Source organism: Pseudorasbora parva, chromosome 17, assembly GCF_024679245.1.
Source record: "Pseudorasbora parva isolate DD20220531a chromosome 17, ASM2467924v1, whole genome shotgun sequence".
Lineage (NCBI taxonomy): Eukaryota > Metazoa > Chordata > Actinopteri > Cypriniformes > Gobionidae > Pseudorasbora > Pseudorasbora parva.
Window position 1 is genome coordinate 43168992 of NC_090188.1, and position 16574 is coordinate 43185565.

General features: G+C 45.3%; 1 protein-coding gene across 12 annotated transcripts in view; it reads right to left on the reverse strand.

The window, feature by feature from the left end:
* Positions 1-16574, reverse strand: part of nrxn1b (neurexin 1b) — a 144242-nt gene that overhangs the window by 104675 nt on the left and 22993 nt on the right. For 7 of the 12 annotated variants that reach the window (XM_067422131.1, XM_067422130.1, XM_067422124.1 and 4 more), the window contains exons 2-5: positions 15775-15804; positions 12428-12732; positions 2522-2545; positions 26-187 (exon numbers count right to left, since the gene is read on the reverse strand). In XM_067422131.1, the coding sequence (XP_067278232.1) occupies positions 26-187; positions 2522-2545; positions 12428-12732; positions 15775-15804 (521 nt within the window). The remainder of the gene's footprint in view (positions 1-25; positions 188-2521; positions 2546-12427; positions 12733-15774; positions 15805-16574) is intronic. The other 5 variants (XM_067422133.1, XM_067422132.1, XM_067422128.1 and 2 more) reach the window with 1 other exon arrangement.

A 16574-nucleotide genomic window follows, 5' to 3' on the forward strand; every position in this document is an offset into this window, starting at 1 on the left:
ATGCCTCTTGTAGTAGGTATTTTACCTCCCTCAGACAACCCATAAAGTTGTTTCTAACAGGTGAACCAGGTAGGTCGGTTGTACCAGGACTTCCTCCAACATAGAAAAAGTCATCAGAGCCAAGCATGGTGTAGTCCTCTTGAGTATATCCTGTGGTGGTCAGTATTCCGTCCACAGATATTGTTACCTAAAGAACAAACCACAGGAATATGATATACATGTACCACTTTGCTACTGTCTGGATGTCTGTTTATGTCACTAAGATGCACTGAACGATTCATAATGACACAATAAACGCCAGTGGTCACATGATCTGAAGCCCTATAGAAACACACCACAATTCATTGGCTGATGGTGCTGAAGTGCCATCCATAAGGAGCAGCATAACAGCATAACCTGGCACCATCATCTTCAGTACACTATCATTTCTGCATTTTTAAACGTAAGCTAAGTCGACTCGGACTGGTTACTTTTGGTGCCTTGACCCTGATAGGAGTGAGGTTTAGGAGATACACCCGTTCGAATCCCGTTCGGAAAGGGGCGAGTTGTAGCGGTTACATTTGGTGCCATAACCTGAATGGGAGTGAGGTTTAGGGAGGTGAGTGTAACAGAAGCAAGCTAGTAAGAGCTGTGCGCGTAAATTTCACTCCTCTGGCCTCAAGAGGTGCTCTAAAGGCTGCAGTCTTTAGCGTTGTTAGCATGCCTGTCTACCAAGCCGGCAGAGATACAGTTTGAATCCCGCTTTGAGTGGGTTGGGTCAAGTCGGACATTATACATTTGGTGCCATGACCCGGATGGGAGTGAGGCTTAGGGCGGTGAATGTAACATAGGCCAGGAAGAGCACTATGTAAACCTCAGTCCCCTGGCCTCAAGATGAATTATAGCAAATGATGCTAAAGGCTGTTGTCTTTAGACTCCTTGTTAGCCCACCCGTCTTCTATGCCGGAGGACTGGTTATATTTGGTGCTGTGACCTAGCCTTACTCAATTCTAGTCAGAATGTCAACAGAGCTCAACTGCACTGTGTTGCCAAGTCTGTGGTTTTCCCGAGGGTTGTTTTCCATGTCTGCAGGTTGAAGCGACCCCAGTTATGTGGTGTATAGACCCAGGAATGCGAATTGCAGGAATGCAACCTTGCCAAAATAACATTTCATCTCCCAAACATATCATCTCCCTTCTCTGCAGTCCTTTTCTCTTCCCTTGTTTGAGTCACAAGAACGGGAAAGACTCTGTCCCGTTACAGCTTTAAGGGCCAATGTTGGCAGCATGGGTCAATGCCGTAGCTTTTTGGAGGACCTATGAGAGGAGCTGTAGAGACTTTCACATTGGCTTTTGGGTGTGATTTCCAAAGCTTTTGAGGTGTACAGGCTGCTTTTGTCTGGGTATCCAGGCATATTCTACTCAGAATGGGCCTTTGCTAAAGCCTCTCTTTTCAGGACTTTTGAATGGCGGCAGTTTGGTCTTCTCTTCAAACTTTTGTCAGGGTTTAGAAACCGGATAAGGGTTTGGCTCCCACTGCACACATTTTGTCTTGTCTTTCTGAGACGTGTTTATTTGTATTGCCTGTTAAGTGTGCAGTATCTTTTTGCTTTTTGGACAGTTCAGCCCTTGCAGAAACGATGGACCCAAGTATGCACTTAAAAGGGGCTGTTACGTAACTCCTTATGGGCGGAGCTTCAGTGCCATCAGCCAATGAATTAGTGTGATTCCAAGGGGTTTCTGACCAGTGACCACTAACATATACCCTATTGCAGAGTCTTTACATTCAGTGACCTAGACACTTTTCCTCTATTTTCTTTAGACTAAAACCCATTTTTATGTCTTTTTCTTTCATTTATTGCATGACTTAGAAGAGATATGTTTGAAGACTTAATTTACTTGCATTGATGTATTAAACAAACAACAGCGTTAGTATTGCCCCATCGCAACGTAAAATTATTTACAGACACAAAAATGGTGTTAGTATCTTAGTCTGGTTAGTATGTTTAGTTGTAAGTAAATTAAAAGAAAACCATGCAGCAGGATTAAAACTGAAAGCACACTGTCTTTAGGAGTGCCACAATTTAGGCAAGAAATCAAAAACTCATGCAACTCAATTCACATAAATTATAAAGTCAGATATGTGAATTGTATAGTGCATATATTATAATATGACATCTAAACATTTAAAAACGTGGCACATGGAGGGAATAAAATAAAAAAAGAGCAAGCTAAAGACAAAAAGATCATGGGTGAATTTATCAGCATCTTCAATGCAGACCATGCAGAATGAAAGATAATAGAGCTGACTTGGTCCTTCTAATGATGGTAACTTGAAAGTGAACTGGACGAGGAAATAGGAGAAAAGACTGCTAGGGGACAAACTAAATGAAGATTGAATAGAAAAAAAAAGCAAAGAGTACCAACCAGTTCCCATATTTGGGCAAATGATGTTTACAAATAAAAGTAAAAGAAAAGCACATTGCACACCTAACATAACAAGAAATGTGAATAATATCTACAGAACAGTGCAGTTTCTTTACCATAGCATGTCCAATGCTCCAGTGCTTTGTGGAATAAGAGGAGGAAGGAAATAAAAACAAAACTGTGAATAAAATAACGACTGATACACAGAAAATAAACATATGATGATTAACAATGTTGGAAGTTAGTTTGTTAAACATTAAAGAAACGGTTAGTAGAATGACACATGATCGACGTTAGTTTTATAAAGCATATTAGTAGCCGCATAAAATCAAGCAAAACCACTGATATGTTGTGACACTTTAATTTGATGGCCCAATTTAGACATTGTACTGACTATAAGTAACTTACTGGACCAATCAGACACACAATTACTCATTAAAGTTAATGAATAATCACATAAAACCCCCTGAACTGCAACCAACACCCCGGCAGGAAAGCCCTTTACAACCAAAATGAATGTGAAAGAGTCAACTCTCACTCCATTTTGTCTGTTGAAACCATAGACCGTAAAAAAATATGGACGACTCGACATCATCCGTTTCCGCTTGGCAGATTTGAAGCTTTCAGGCGGGGGTGCACGGAGCGGACATCTTGGGACCGAGTCTGCGCAGTAGAGCGCAGGAAGTAGAGCAGGAAGTACAGTCGCGATATCAAAAGCCCGCCCACATTAGTGTGAAATAAACAGTTATGGAAATGTAGAAATTATAGCTAAAGCTCCAATCTGCTCCCAAAAATGTCGAAAAAAGTCAGTTAGTGCCTCAGTGACAACTTCACTCAGAGAAGCCGTCGACCTCAGCTGTCAATCATGACGTCACACACCCCGTTTTTATAGCATCAAATAACTAACTCAAACTAAACTTATTTTAAAAACGAACACCTGAAATAAAATCATCGTGATGATAACTGCCTTCAGTGACATAAACTAACTTTGGGGAAAAATATTTGAAGTGTAATTTTATTGTTTAGTTTGCCTCGCGTCCATTAGAAAACACAGAGGGGCGGCTATACTGGGACTGGCCACCGGGGGGCGATCGAGGCGCGAACGCTTCAGTATCTGAGAGGGAGACTGCAGGCTTGGTTGAAACACATAATGCCCATAAAAAAGGACTCTTCCCCATATTCATAGACAAACCTTCTATGAAGAAACCTGCATATCTCCAGGACACTGTGTCTATGATTATTACTGTATGGAAGCCACTAAATAAACAAAATAAAAAGAGTAATTGCGACTTTATCTCAGAATTCTAACTTTTTTTCTAACAATTGCATGATATAAAGTCACAATTCTGACTTTTTTTTTTTTTTACAATTGCGACTTCATATCTCAGATTTGTGACTATATCACGCAATTGCAACTTTATTTGTGACCAGTCACGGAAAGTAGGGACACAAGTCGGTTCTGAGGCATTTTGAGTTATTCACAGATTCTGAAAGTGTAGTCTCCAAGCTTTCCAACGATGTGTAACACATGAAAATCTGATAATATTTGGAGAAGTTGTGGCCATCTGAATGTCGGCCTTTAGAAAAGTGTAAACGAGAGAAAACAGCCTCTGAAGTTTTGCAGTTCTCACCTGTTCTCACCTGCTGGGAGTGACAATAGGGCTCATTTACATCTCATTTAGATAAGCCACACCCCCTGTAAAGCTGCATGGTTGCTAGTAACGACAGACACAACGAGAAAAAATCAGACCGCATACTACTAATAATAAAGATGCTAATATTACCATCTAAAAGCCCATTATAGTAATGGGATTTTTGGCAAGTGATACGATGCTAACGATTACAATTAAAACGACAGTTAAGAACAATAGGTAGGTATGGGAAGGTCTAAACATGAGATAACGTGTGTGTGTGTGTGTGTGTGTTCTTAGAGATGTGGGTAGAGTCCTTAACCGTGGCTATAGTGTAGGGGTAAGGCGCATGTCGTTAAGTTTTGACGCATATCGGATCAGAGGATCGAATCCGTCTTTTGCCACACTCTCTAACCGAGAAACACTTATTAATAAACACGTGTTAGATGCTTTATTTCCACTAACATTTTCTCAATTCTTTTTGAAAATAAATGCCTTTCCGATCTGATATGTGATGGGAAAAGGGAGTAGAGAGAGTGTGGCAAAAGGCGGATTCGATCCTCTGATCGAGTTGCGTCAAAACTTGATGACATGCGCCTTACCACTACACTACAGCCACAGTTACAGACTTCACCCATTTCTCTGCCTTTATCTCTGTCAAATGTTACTATCGATATCGCCTCTGATTTCTTACGGTCCAACTCGTCTGACGCCTGTCTGATACATTCTTCCTCTTCGTCATCTTCTCTCAGTTGTAGATTAGTGTATTATCCAGTCTTATTATGCCGCTTTCATCATCGCTCAGATCATCTCTACAGCCGGCCAGAGCGCTGCATCAGTAATTAGCCACGCGTCCCTTGGAGGGCAAGGCAATAACAAAAGCCAGTATGGAAATACACAGACAAAACAAGGAGATTTTAACCTCAAAATGTACGCTTTTAAATATACCATTAATGCCATCTCAAACACCTAGGGGCTTCTTCGTGATTTCAACTAACAGATTCTGCAAAAAAGCGAAAATCACATAATTTGAAAAAAATAGCTTCTTTCTCATTTTTCAATAGTAGAGCTGCCGACTTGTGTCCCTGGTTTCTGTGACGGGTCACATATCTCAGAATTGTGACTTTATATCACGCAATTGCGAGTAAAAAAGTCATAATTCTGAGATAAAAAGTCACTATTACTCTTTTTATTTTTTTATTTAGTGGTGGAAATGGGCTTCCATATTACTGGGGACACTACAATTTCGATCTAAGTTTTCAACTAAATATCTAAATAAAATTAATTATTAAATGAACTATATCAACTATATAACTGATCTGCCCATATTGTCGCTATATGATAAACTGAAATGAGCTGATAACCTTAACGTTTCCTCCAGAGCGACTGTACAGTCGAATCAAATGGTGTTTTCAAATATTGTCCTGTTTGACACTGTGAAGCGGCTTTGACACAATCGGCATTGTAAAGCGCGATATAAATAAAGCTGACTTGACTGCTGTCTTATATAGTGTCTTTTGTACTGTATACTGATTTATGCACGCTTTATTATAGAAGCACTAGTTAATGTAACTTCCTCTATATCATGCTTCCTATTGGGGCTGCCCGACGAAAGACTTTTCTAGTCGACAAGTACTCTGAATAATGCTGGGTTATTTTTTATCCCAAAATGCTGGGTTAAGACCGTTGGGTAATTTTTGTTGGTTTTTTTGATCACATTTTAAACACTATTGGGTAGTTTCAAATTTCCAGTTTTTGGGTTAAACCTGCTGGGTCGCAATGCTTGGCTGATTCTACCCAGCGCTGGGTTGTTTCACGTGCTTCCACCTTGATTCGTTTAAGTTCGCTCCCAACCAGTCATTTTGAAAGGACAACGCAAAAGACAAAGCCATTGGTTGCAGATGTTTTAAGTTCATATGTTTTCATTAATAATCATTTTAATTAGCATAATTATAGTTTTTTTTCTTCTTCGCGGCAACAATTCTTAAGCTTACAAGAAGTTAAGACGACAACATTTTTACCTCAGAATCCGACGCAATGTAACGTTACTGACTCGTGTTAGTTTAGGCCTTTGTGAGACGATAGATTAATACAGTTTATGATTATTTACACAGAACCATGATCCCCTTACGAAAATTAACCATGGTTTTATGTAGGGATGTCACAAGTACCGGTACTTCGCTACCAAATACTGAAATGTTAAAAATGTGACGATAGTATCTGTATAGCATCGACTCACAAGTAAGTTAGACTACATTCGGTCCCGCAGCTGCGTTCAGTCGCGTCACGCAGGGCTCCAGACCGTAGCCGAATATATACCAGTGTCTGTGTATATTAAATACTATTTAAATACTTCCATGTTTTGCGAATCTGAGTGAATGACGCGAAGAAGAAAAAAAACTATAATTATGCTAATTAAAATGATTATTAATGAAAACTGTGGCAAGGGGGGCGTGGTTCAGCGAGGTCTGCAGCGGGAGAGAGGGCCGCGGGACGAGCGGTAAGTGAGTGGGTTGGACGCAGATTAATAACACCTGTCTCTTGTTCCAGTAATGAGCGCGGAGACGGGATAAAACACCAGAGGAACCGGAGACCAGGGAGAGAGAGAGTCGGACTGTTGATGCGACCCACTGTGTTATCCGGAACCCGGAAGTGCGTGACCCGGAAGTGAAACTGAGACTGAGCATATGAGAAACAGACACACGTTGAAGTGTGCACGTTGTGATTTGAGTTTGAAAATAAAGAGCATCAACAGTCCTGCCGACCCCCGTGTCCTCTTCCTTCCTTACTATATCGAACTTGTTACACTGGTGCCGAAACCCGGGAAGGAAGCAGGACAGCGCCGCCGCCATGACAACGCCCTCCGCCTCGCCATTTGCGGAGATCATCAACTCCCTCGCGGTCCTCCACCAGGGACACCATCAGGCATTGCTGGACCTTCGGACCGAACAGGAGCGCCGCTTCGAGGCGATCGTCCAAGGCCAGCAAGAGGACCGCGAGCGGTTCCGGAGCTGGATGGACCGGGAGGTTCGCGCCGAGGCCGCTGGGCGGGCCAGCGCACCGGTTCACGTGCCCCTCCAGAAGATGGGGCCGGAAGACGACCCGGAGGCCTTCGTGGATCTATTCCAGAAGGCCGCGGAGGCCTGCGGGTGGCCCCGGGCACAGTGGCCGGTGCGCCTCATCCCCCTTCTATCCGGTGAAGCCCAGGCGGCTGCGCAACAACTACCGGTCGCGACCCTCCTGGACTACGACGACCTGAAGAGGGCCATACTTCAGCGGGTCGGCCGGACCCCAGAACAACACCGCCAGCGTTTCCGCTCCCTGGAGTGGGGTGAGTCCGGTCGACCCTTCGCATTGGCCCAACAGCTCCGGGACGAGTGCCGCAGATGGCTTCTGGCCGGCGGCAGTGACGTGGACCATGTTGTCGATCTGGTGGTGCTGGAGCAGTTTATCACTCGGCTCCCCAGGAAGACCGCCGAGTGGGTCCAGTGCCACCGGCCCACGTCGCTGGAGACGGCCATCAACTTGGCGGAGGACCACCTGGTGGCGTGCCCGGGGGTCGGCGAACCCCCATTAACTTCTCCCTCTCTCTCTCCCCCCTCTCTCTCTCTCTCTCGACCTGTCCCTCTCCCCAGGTCCCGCCCTCCAGGCCCTCCTCGCGTCCCCCCCAGAGGCCGGGGTGGGATGGGCCTTGCACCGTCTGGGAGTTCGCGGGTCCCGCCCAGGGGGGCGGGGCCGCTGGGGGCTGGTAGTGACAATGGCTCTGGTTCCGCCCCCTTTCCGCGCTCATTCTCCAACCCACTCCCCGCCGCCGGGGCGGCGGGTAGGCCTGGGCTGGCCTGCTGGCGGTGCGGCGATCCGGATCATTTTGTGGACCGATGTCCGATGATGGACATCGGAACAATGATCCGGATCCCGGACGTCCAGCGGACCACCCCCGATCAGGCAGGAGAGTACCAAATTCCTGTGAGTATCAAGGGGGGTACATATCAGGCCTTGGTGGATTCAGGATGTAACCAAACCTCGATCCATCAAAGCCTGATGCAGCCTGGGGCATTGGATACAAGCCGCGTGGTTAAGGTGCGGTGTGTGCACGGGGATGTGGTGGAATATCCGGTTGTCCCGGTCACGATACAATTTCGGGGGAAAAAGCATAGTGTAGAGGTGGCGGTTAGTCCACACCTCCGGCATCCGCTAATTCTGGGGACAAATTGGCCCGCCTTTTCGGCGTTATTGGGGTCGTTATGCGCGGATGCCGCTTGGGAGAAGAAGGCGAGGAGGGGGGCGGCGCGAGTGCAGCTTGGGGAGACTGAGACGGGACCCTTGAGGACAGCTGCAGCGGAACCGAGCGGGATCGAGAGACTGATTCTCTCGGACCGCGATGACTTTCCGCTGGAGCAGTCACAAGATGAGACCCTCAAAAATGCCTTCCAACAGGTCCGATCGATTGACGGCCAGTCTCTCCAACCTGCCTTGCCTGTCTCGTATCCATATTTTGCCATAATTAAGGATCGGTTGTATCGAGTGACCCAAGACACTCAGACAAAGCTAGATACAACCCAGCTGTTAGTACCGAAGAGCCGCCGGGAAATGCTTTTCCAGGCGGCTCATTCTAACCCAATGGCGGGCCACCTGGGACAGGCGGCCACGCTGAATCGTTTAATGACCCGATTTTTTTGGCCAGGCATTCATGACAATGTGCGCAGGTGGTGCGCGTCTTGTCCGGAATGTCAGTTGGTGAATCCACTGGCCGCCCCAAAAGCGCCATTGCGCCCCCTTCCATTAATGCAGGTCCCCTTCGAGAGAATTGCGATGGACCTCATCGGGCCATTAGAGCGATCCGCACGCGGACATCGTTTTGCGCTAGTTATCGTGGACTACGCAACGCGATATCCGGAAGCAGTGGCTCTCCGCAACATCTCGGCGAAGAGTGTTGCGGACGCACTGTTTCGTTTAATCTCCCGGGTGGGGATTCCGAAAGAAATCCTCACTGATCAAGGCACGGCGTTTATGTCACGCACGTTAAGCGAATTGTACGGATTATTGGGCATTAAATCCATTCGAACCAGCGTCTATCACCCACAAACAGACGGCTTGGTCGAACGATTTAATCGCACTCTTAAATCCATGATCCGTAAATTCGTACAGGAAGACGCCAAAAATTGGGATCGGTGGTTAGAACCCCTCTTATTTGCTGTGCGCGAGGTCCCACAAGCCTCTACGGGGTTTTCCCCCTTCGAGCTTCTCTACGGTCGACAGCCACGGGGGGTGCTGGACGTCCTACGAGAAACTTGGGAGGAGGGGCCTTCGTTGGCCAAAAACGAAATTCAGTACGTCATGGACTTGCGAACAAAACTCCACACATTGGGGCGGCTATCTAGGGAGAATTTGTTGCAAGCCCAGGACCGCCAGAGCCGGTCATATAACAGGGGTACTAAACTACGCAAATTCACACCGGGAGAGAAAGTGCTCGTTCTACTCCCAACGTCGAGCTCAAAATTAATGTCAAAGTGGCAGGGGCCGTTTGAGGTCGCACGGCAGATAGGAGAGCTCGATTATGAAGTGATACGATCCGATAGGAACGGGGCACGTCAAATATACCACCTCAATCTGCTAAAAAAATGGAATGAGGTGGAATCGGTGCTGTTGGCAACGGTGATCGGGGGAGAGGATGATCTCGGGCCAGAGGCGAGCATTAAAGCGCAATCAGTCGCGTTGGCCCCTGGGGGAGATCACCTCTCACCGTTACAACTCGCGGATTTATCGAAATTGCAGGCGGAATTCGCTGACGTGTTCTCGCCCCTACCGGGACGTACCGACTTGATTCAGCACCATATCGAGACCGAGCCGGGCGTGGTAGTTCGCAGCCGGCCGTATCGCTTGCCTGAACACAAGAAAAAAGTAGTTCAGGACGAATTAGGCGCAATGCTCGACATGGGAGTAATCGAGGAGTCCAACAGTGACTGGGCGAGCCCGATAGTTTTGGTCCCCAAAACAGACGGCTCGGTCAGGTTCTGTGTGGACTACCGCAAGGTGAACGCTGTGTCGAAATTCGACGCGTATCCAATGCCACGGGTTGACGAGTTGCTTGATCGGTTAGGCACGGCTCGATTTTATTCGACACTGGACTTAACAAAGGGCTATTGGCAGATCCCCTTGTCTCCATTGTCCAAAGAAAAAACAGCTTTCACCACGCCGTTTGGATTACACCAATTTGTCACGCTTCCTTTCGGCTTGTTCGGGGCGCCCGCAACCTTCCAGCGACTCATGGATAGGATTTTGCGTCCCCATGCTGCATATGCTGCTGCGTACCTGGATGACATAGTGATTTATAGTCACGATTGGCAGCGGCATATGCAGAATGTGAGGGCGGTCCTGAGGTCGCTGAGGAGAGCGGGGCTCACGGCCAATCCGAAGAAGTGTGCGATTGGGCGGGTGGAAGTAAGGTATCTGGGCTTCCACTTGGGTCATGGGCAGGTGCGTCCCCAAATTGATAAGACTGCCACAATTGCAACCTGTCCGAGGCCCAAGACCAAAAAGGAGGTAAGACAGTTCCTGGGGCTGGCGGGATATTATAGACGGTTTATACCAAATTATTCGGACCTCACCAGCCCTTTGACTGATCTTACTAGAAAGGGGCTACCAGATACGGTCCAGTGGACGGAGCCGTGTCAACAGGCTTTTACCCAAGTAAAGGCTGCTCTATGTGGCGGGCCGCTTTTACACTCCCCTGACTTTTCTCTCCCTTTCTTGTTGCAGACTGACGCGTCGGACAGGGGGCTGGGCGCAGTCCTGGCCCAGGAGGTGGAGGGGGGAGAGCGGCCGGTGCTGTACATTAGCCGTAAGCTCTCCAAGAGGGAAGCTAAGTACAGCACCATAGAAAAGGAGTGTTTGGCCATCAGATGGGCCGTTCTCACTCTCCGCTATTACCTCCTGGGGCGGGAGTTCACTCTCTGTTCGGACCACGCTCCTCTCCAATGGCTCCACCGCATGAAGGATACCAACGCGCGGATCACCCGTTGGTATCTGGCTCTTCAGCCGTTTAAGTTCAAGGTGGTCCACAGGCCGGGTGCTCAGATGGCTGTGGCCGATTTCCTCTCCAGAAATGGGGGGGGGGGGGGGGGGCTGCAGGCCGGACGGCTCCCCGGCCTGAGTCGGGCGGTGGGGGTATGTGGCAAGGGGGGCGTGGTTCAGCGAGGTCTGCAGCGGGAGAGAGGGCCGCGGGACGAGCGGTAAGTGAGTGGGTTGGACGCAGATTAATAACACCTGTCTCTTGTTCCAGTAATGAGCGCGGAGACGGGATAAAACACCAGCGGAACCGGACACCAGGGAGAGAGAGAGTCGGACTGTTGATGCGACCCACTGTGTTATCCGGAACCCGGAAGTGCGTGACCCGGAAGTGAAACTGAGACTGAGCATATGAGAAACAGACACACGTTGAAGTGTGCACGTTGTGATTTGAGTTTGAAAATAAAGAGCATCAACAGTCCTGCCGACCCCCGTGTCCTCTTCCTTCCTTACTATATCGAACTTGTTACAAAAACATATGAACTTAAAACATCTGCAACCAGTGGCTTTGTCTTTTGCGTTGTCCTTTCAAAATGACTGGTTGGGAGCGAACTTAAACGAATCAAGGCGGAAGCACGTGAAACAACCCAGCGCTGGGTAGAATCAGCCAAGCATTGCGACCCAGCAGGTTTAACCCCAAAACTGGAAATTTGAAACTACCCAATAGTGTTTAAAATGTGATCAAATAAACCAACAAAAATTACCCAACGGTCTTTCCCCAGCATTTTGGGTTAAAAAATAACCCAGCATTATTTAGAGTGTGCATTCTTCATTTGTTCTTTCATGATTGTCTAGTTTTACGGTAGGCTAATGCCCAGGAGAAATTATAAGAACAACCCAGCAGGAATAACCCAGAATAACAAATCCATTAATGGTTAAATTGACTACATTTTGGGTTTTCTCAACAGCCCAGCCTGCTGGGTTAAAATGCCACTGGGTTAATTTAACCCGGCATGTGTTCTGTCCAATATTTACCCAGCGCTGGGTTGCCAATTGGGTTGTTTTTAACCCAGCCGTTTTCATTTAAGCCATTAGTCGACTAATCGCACAATTATATTAATTAAATTACTTACTGGGGGTACTCAAGAGAATGCATAAAGTTAAACGTTTTATATAAAGTTATATATGCTTTAACTGTATGTGATGCATTAGTGCCTCACCTGTCCCCATACAGAAGCTACATGACATCAAATAGCTCATAAGAACCACTTCCAAATGACAGTCACTGTTTAGGGAACAGCTGTATTGATTCTTGATTAATACGTCAAGTTGCCTATAGGAATGATTTCTATGGTAATGTGAATCATTGGTCTCCTCTATTACCTGGCGCACATTCCGTGTAACTTTCACATCATGCCATTCGTTGTCATTAAATTTCCCATTGACCGGCTCGACCAGCGCTTGAAACGCCCCGGAGCCCAAATGAATGATGAGAGACACGGCCCCGTTGATCAGCGCCAGATTGACGTAGTCTGCGGATTTGCCCGTGTGTAGCATCAGGCCGTTCCTCTGCAGCGTTCGGAAGGACAGCGTGATCTCCTCGCTGCTGCTCTGGATCGGGTTCAGAGAAAGGTCGTAGCAGAAGTATTCTGAGCCTCTGAATGTCGCCACATATTCTTCCTCTATTCCTGAAAACAAAGAAGAATTCAGTCATAAGATCTCTGAGAATAAGGACATTCATCAATGACTAAAGCCCTATTCGGACGGGATTAGTTTAGTTCGAATTACAGGGGTATATTGTCGTTTTTTCTTTCGTTTTCGTTAATGATTATAACCTTGGACCCCGCCAAAAATGACATTTCTGTCCCTTTTAGTACCCCCAGTACCCCCTGTAAATCGAACTATGGTGTTATGAGTGTGAACTGCCCATTAATATTAGAGACGTCCTGAGGTAAAATGACTTTACCCCCACGTTCCCATGTTAAACTAATCCCGTCTGAAAAGGGCTTTAGTCATTGTCCCCAAAGGGGAATATAATTTTATAATATATATATATATATCCAAGGATATAATCATTAACGAAAACTAATGAAAAAAACGAAAACTAGGTGGGAAAGAACATTGTCGTTAACTGAAATAAAAAATAAAAACGAGGCATATAAAAAAAATAATAATTAAAAAAAAGCGTTAATTAACTAAAATGTGTAACTGTAATGTGCGTTTGATAATTTGAGTAACTGTCCTTAGTTTCCGTCTTTGTCAAGGTCTTTTATTTTTTAACGCTATTTAAAACACAGTGTATTCGTTCAGCTGCATTTCCTTTCCCTGCTCTCCCTCCGTCTCTCTGTCATTCACGCGCACACACACACACACACACACGCACACGCGAACGCACACACACACACACGCACACGCGCGCACGTGCACGCGCACACACACACACACACACACACACACACACACACACACACACACACAGCCCCTAAACCTACCCATCACAGGAAACATTCTGCATTTTTACTTTCTCAAAAAAACATAATTTAGTATGTTTTTAAAGCTATTTGAAATATGACAACATTTAAAATGTCCTCATAAACCACATTCATGGTGTAATACCAGTGTAATACCCATTTAGTTATACAAATTTGTGTCCTCATAAACCACATAAACAGGCTCACACTCTCACACACACACACACAGAGGAAACATTCTGCATTTTTTCTTTCTCATAAAAACTCCTCCTGTGTGATTTATAAGCCTTTTGAAAAGTGGGGCCATGGGTAATGTCCTCATATTTCACCCTCTCCTGTAATACCTGTGTCATACCCATGGCATTATACACACACACACACACACAAAATGGAAACATGGAAAATTGGTTTCTGTTTATGCACTATATGAGAGGGTTGGGTCTTCCCTCCAGGTCTTATGAAATCTAAAAATAAACCAAATCAATATTTCATGAAATAGGCAATAGGCTTCTTGTAAAGGTATTACTTTCTATTACTTTACTAGTAATTAGAATGGTAAAACAGTTCTCTTTTGGATATATAATAACAATGAGACATTCTGTAGCCTGCTGATTATCAGTATGATTATCTTCTTTTTGCTTTAAATGATATGTGGAGAATACTGGAGGTTTGCCACAGAGTTGTCTCTCCAACGCAACCCAATGCTTCTTCAAGCGCCTCCAAGCTCGCAAAAAAACTACTTTTAAACAGGAAATGTCGTAAATTTTGCCGTGCATAAATCGGATCAGTTATCCAGATACAGCGCCCACACGATGAACAAATATAAACGTGCCGTGTCCTGATTGGCTGATCCGGTCTGTTTGATGTTGATTATTTCTGATAACAAGCTAAATAAATCTCTACATTAGACATAAGACACACCGCTGCGACAGTCAGACTGATATTCATGAAGCCTTCAAGGCTTTTAGGCGAGTCACACACACTGTTTGTGCACTGATGTCAGATTCTCTCTGCTTGATTGTTAATATTTATATCATGTTATCCAAGAATAGTACGTCAGAAATGTGTTTCCACTGAGTAGTGTGCCATACTAGCCACTACACTGCAAAAAATGCTTTTCTTTCTTAGTATTTTTGTCTTGTTTCTAGTCAAAATATCTAAAAATTCTTACATTAAGAAACATTTACTAGACAAGTTAAAGTAATTGTCTTGTTTTGGGAAAAAATAACTCAAAATGAAGAGAGTTTTTGCTTAAAATAAGATAAATAATCTGCCAATGGGGTGAGAAAAATAATCTTGTTTTCTGTTTTTAATCCCACATTAAAGGTGCAGTGTGTATATTTTAGTGGCATCTAGTGGTGAAGTTGCTCACCGCTTCTTTTTCAAAGCACATAGAGAAGCTACGGTGGCTGACACAGGACAAAGATGAGGTCATCTGAGACAGCAGAGAGTAGCTAACACTAGAGCAGTTTGTCCCTTTAGGGCTACCGTAGAGACATGGCGGCGGCTTCAGTGTAAGGGGAAGTGGTGTGTGTGTGTGTGTGGATAGAAACGGCTCATTCTAAGGTAATAAAACATAACAGTTCATTATATAAGGTGTTTATACTCCACTGAAAACATAGGTATGGATATTATATTGCATTTTTGTAAATAGAGCCTCATAAATACTACACACTGCACCTTTAAAGGACCTGTGTGTAAGAAATGCATTTCATTGAATCCTAAAATGGCGCTGATATGTCTCTAGACATTAATAAATCATGTTAATCTCAAACACTTCTATCACTGCCAGCAGTAGTCCGGCAGGATATTGTCTTTATAAAGTTGTTGTTGCGGCTCAACTGATGTGGATGATGTCATGTTGTGTTTTGGCCTGATGCTCCGCCCTCCACCTATCGACCAATCACGGAGTCAGTAGTGTTTGGGGTTGCCAGATCTGCTCTAGTTACCACAGCTGCAGATCTACAAACGTTCTGCTGATCCTGCAGCCAATCTGGCAACCTCGAGTCAGGGGGAGGAGGAGGGGGAGACGCCGCTCTACAGGCATCTGAAAGGGATTGCAGGACCAGTTCTGGCCACAATCTTACACACACTTCCTTTAAGAGAGTTTTTTTTCTTCATCTAAAATGAAACCTGTGTTCGCTATTGGAGCACAACTACAGTCTGTCATTAATGACCAAATCATGAATAAGCTCAAGGTCTTGAGAGGACAGGATAGGACTGAGGTACAGAGCTGTGGGAAAGAAGCAGAAGCCCTACCTTGGTCGGCCATCATCATCTGTGCCGGACCTGAAAGGAAAACAAGAGCACAGTCAGGAGTAAAGTTAGGTCATCATGAGGCTTGAAGAAGTGATTGAGACAAAAGAGGAACTGAACACAAGAGACACAGTTTTACTTAAAGGGTTAGTTCACCCAAAAATGAAATGTCTGTCATTAACTCCTCACTCCTCACCCTAAATTATCCTAGTTTCGCTGTACATGCATGCAAAACAGTTAAAATTTAAATATATTCTGATCATATTTGCTGTGGAGTGGAAGGAAACATGAGTCAAGTAGCCTTTGTCTCTGTAATTTTAGTCCTCAAGGTGCAATGCAACACGATCTGTAAAGAACTTTAAAATACCAGTAGCCTACACATTCAATACCAGTAGCCTACACACTCAATACCAGTAGCCTACACACTCAATACCAGTAGCCTACACACTCAATACCAGTAGCCTACACACTCAATACCAGTAGCCTACACACTCAATACCAGTAGCCTACACATTCAATACCAGTAGCCTACACATTCAATACCAGTAGCCTACACATTCAATACCAGTAGCCTACACATTCAATACCAGTAGCCTACACATTCAATACCAGTAGCCTACACATTCAATACCAGTAGCCTACACATTCAATACCAGTAGCCTACACACTCAATACCAGTAGCCTACACATTCAATACCAGTAGCCTACACATTCAATACCAGTAGCCTACACATTCAATACCAGTAGCCTACACATTCAATACCAGTAGCCTACACATTCAATACCAGTAGCCTACACACTCA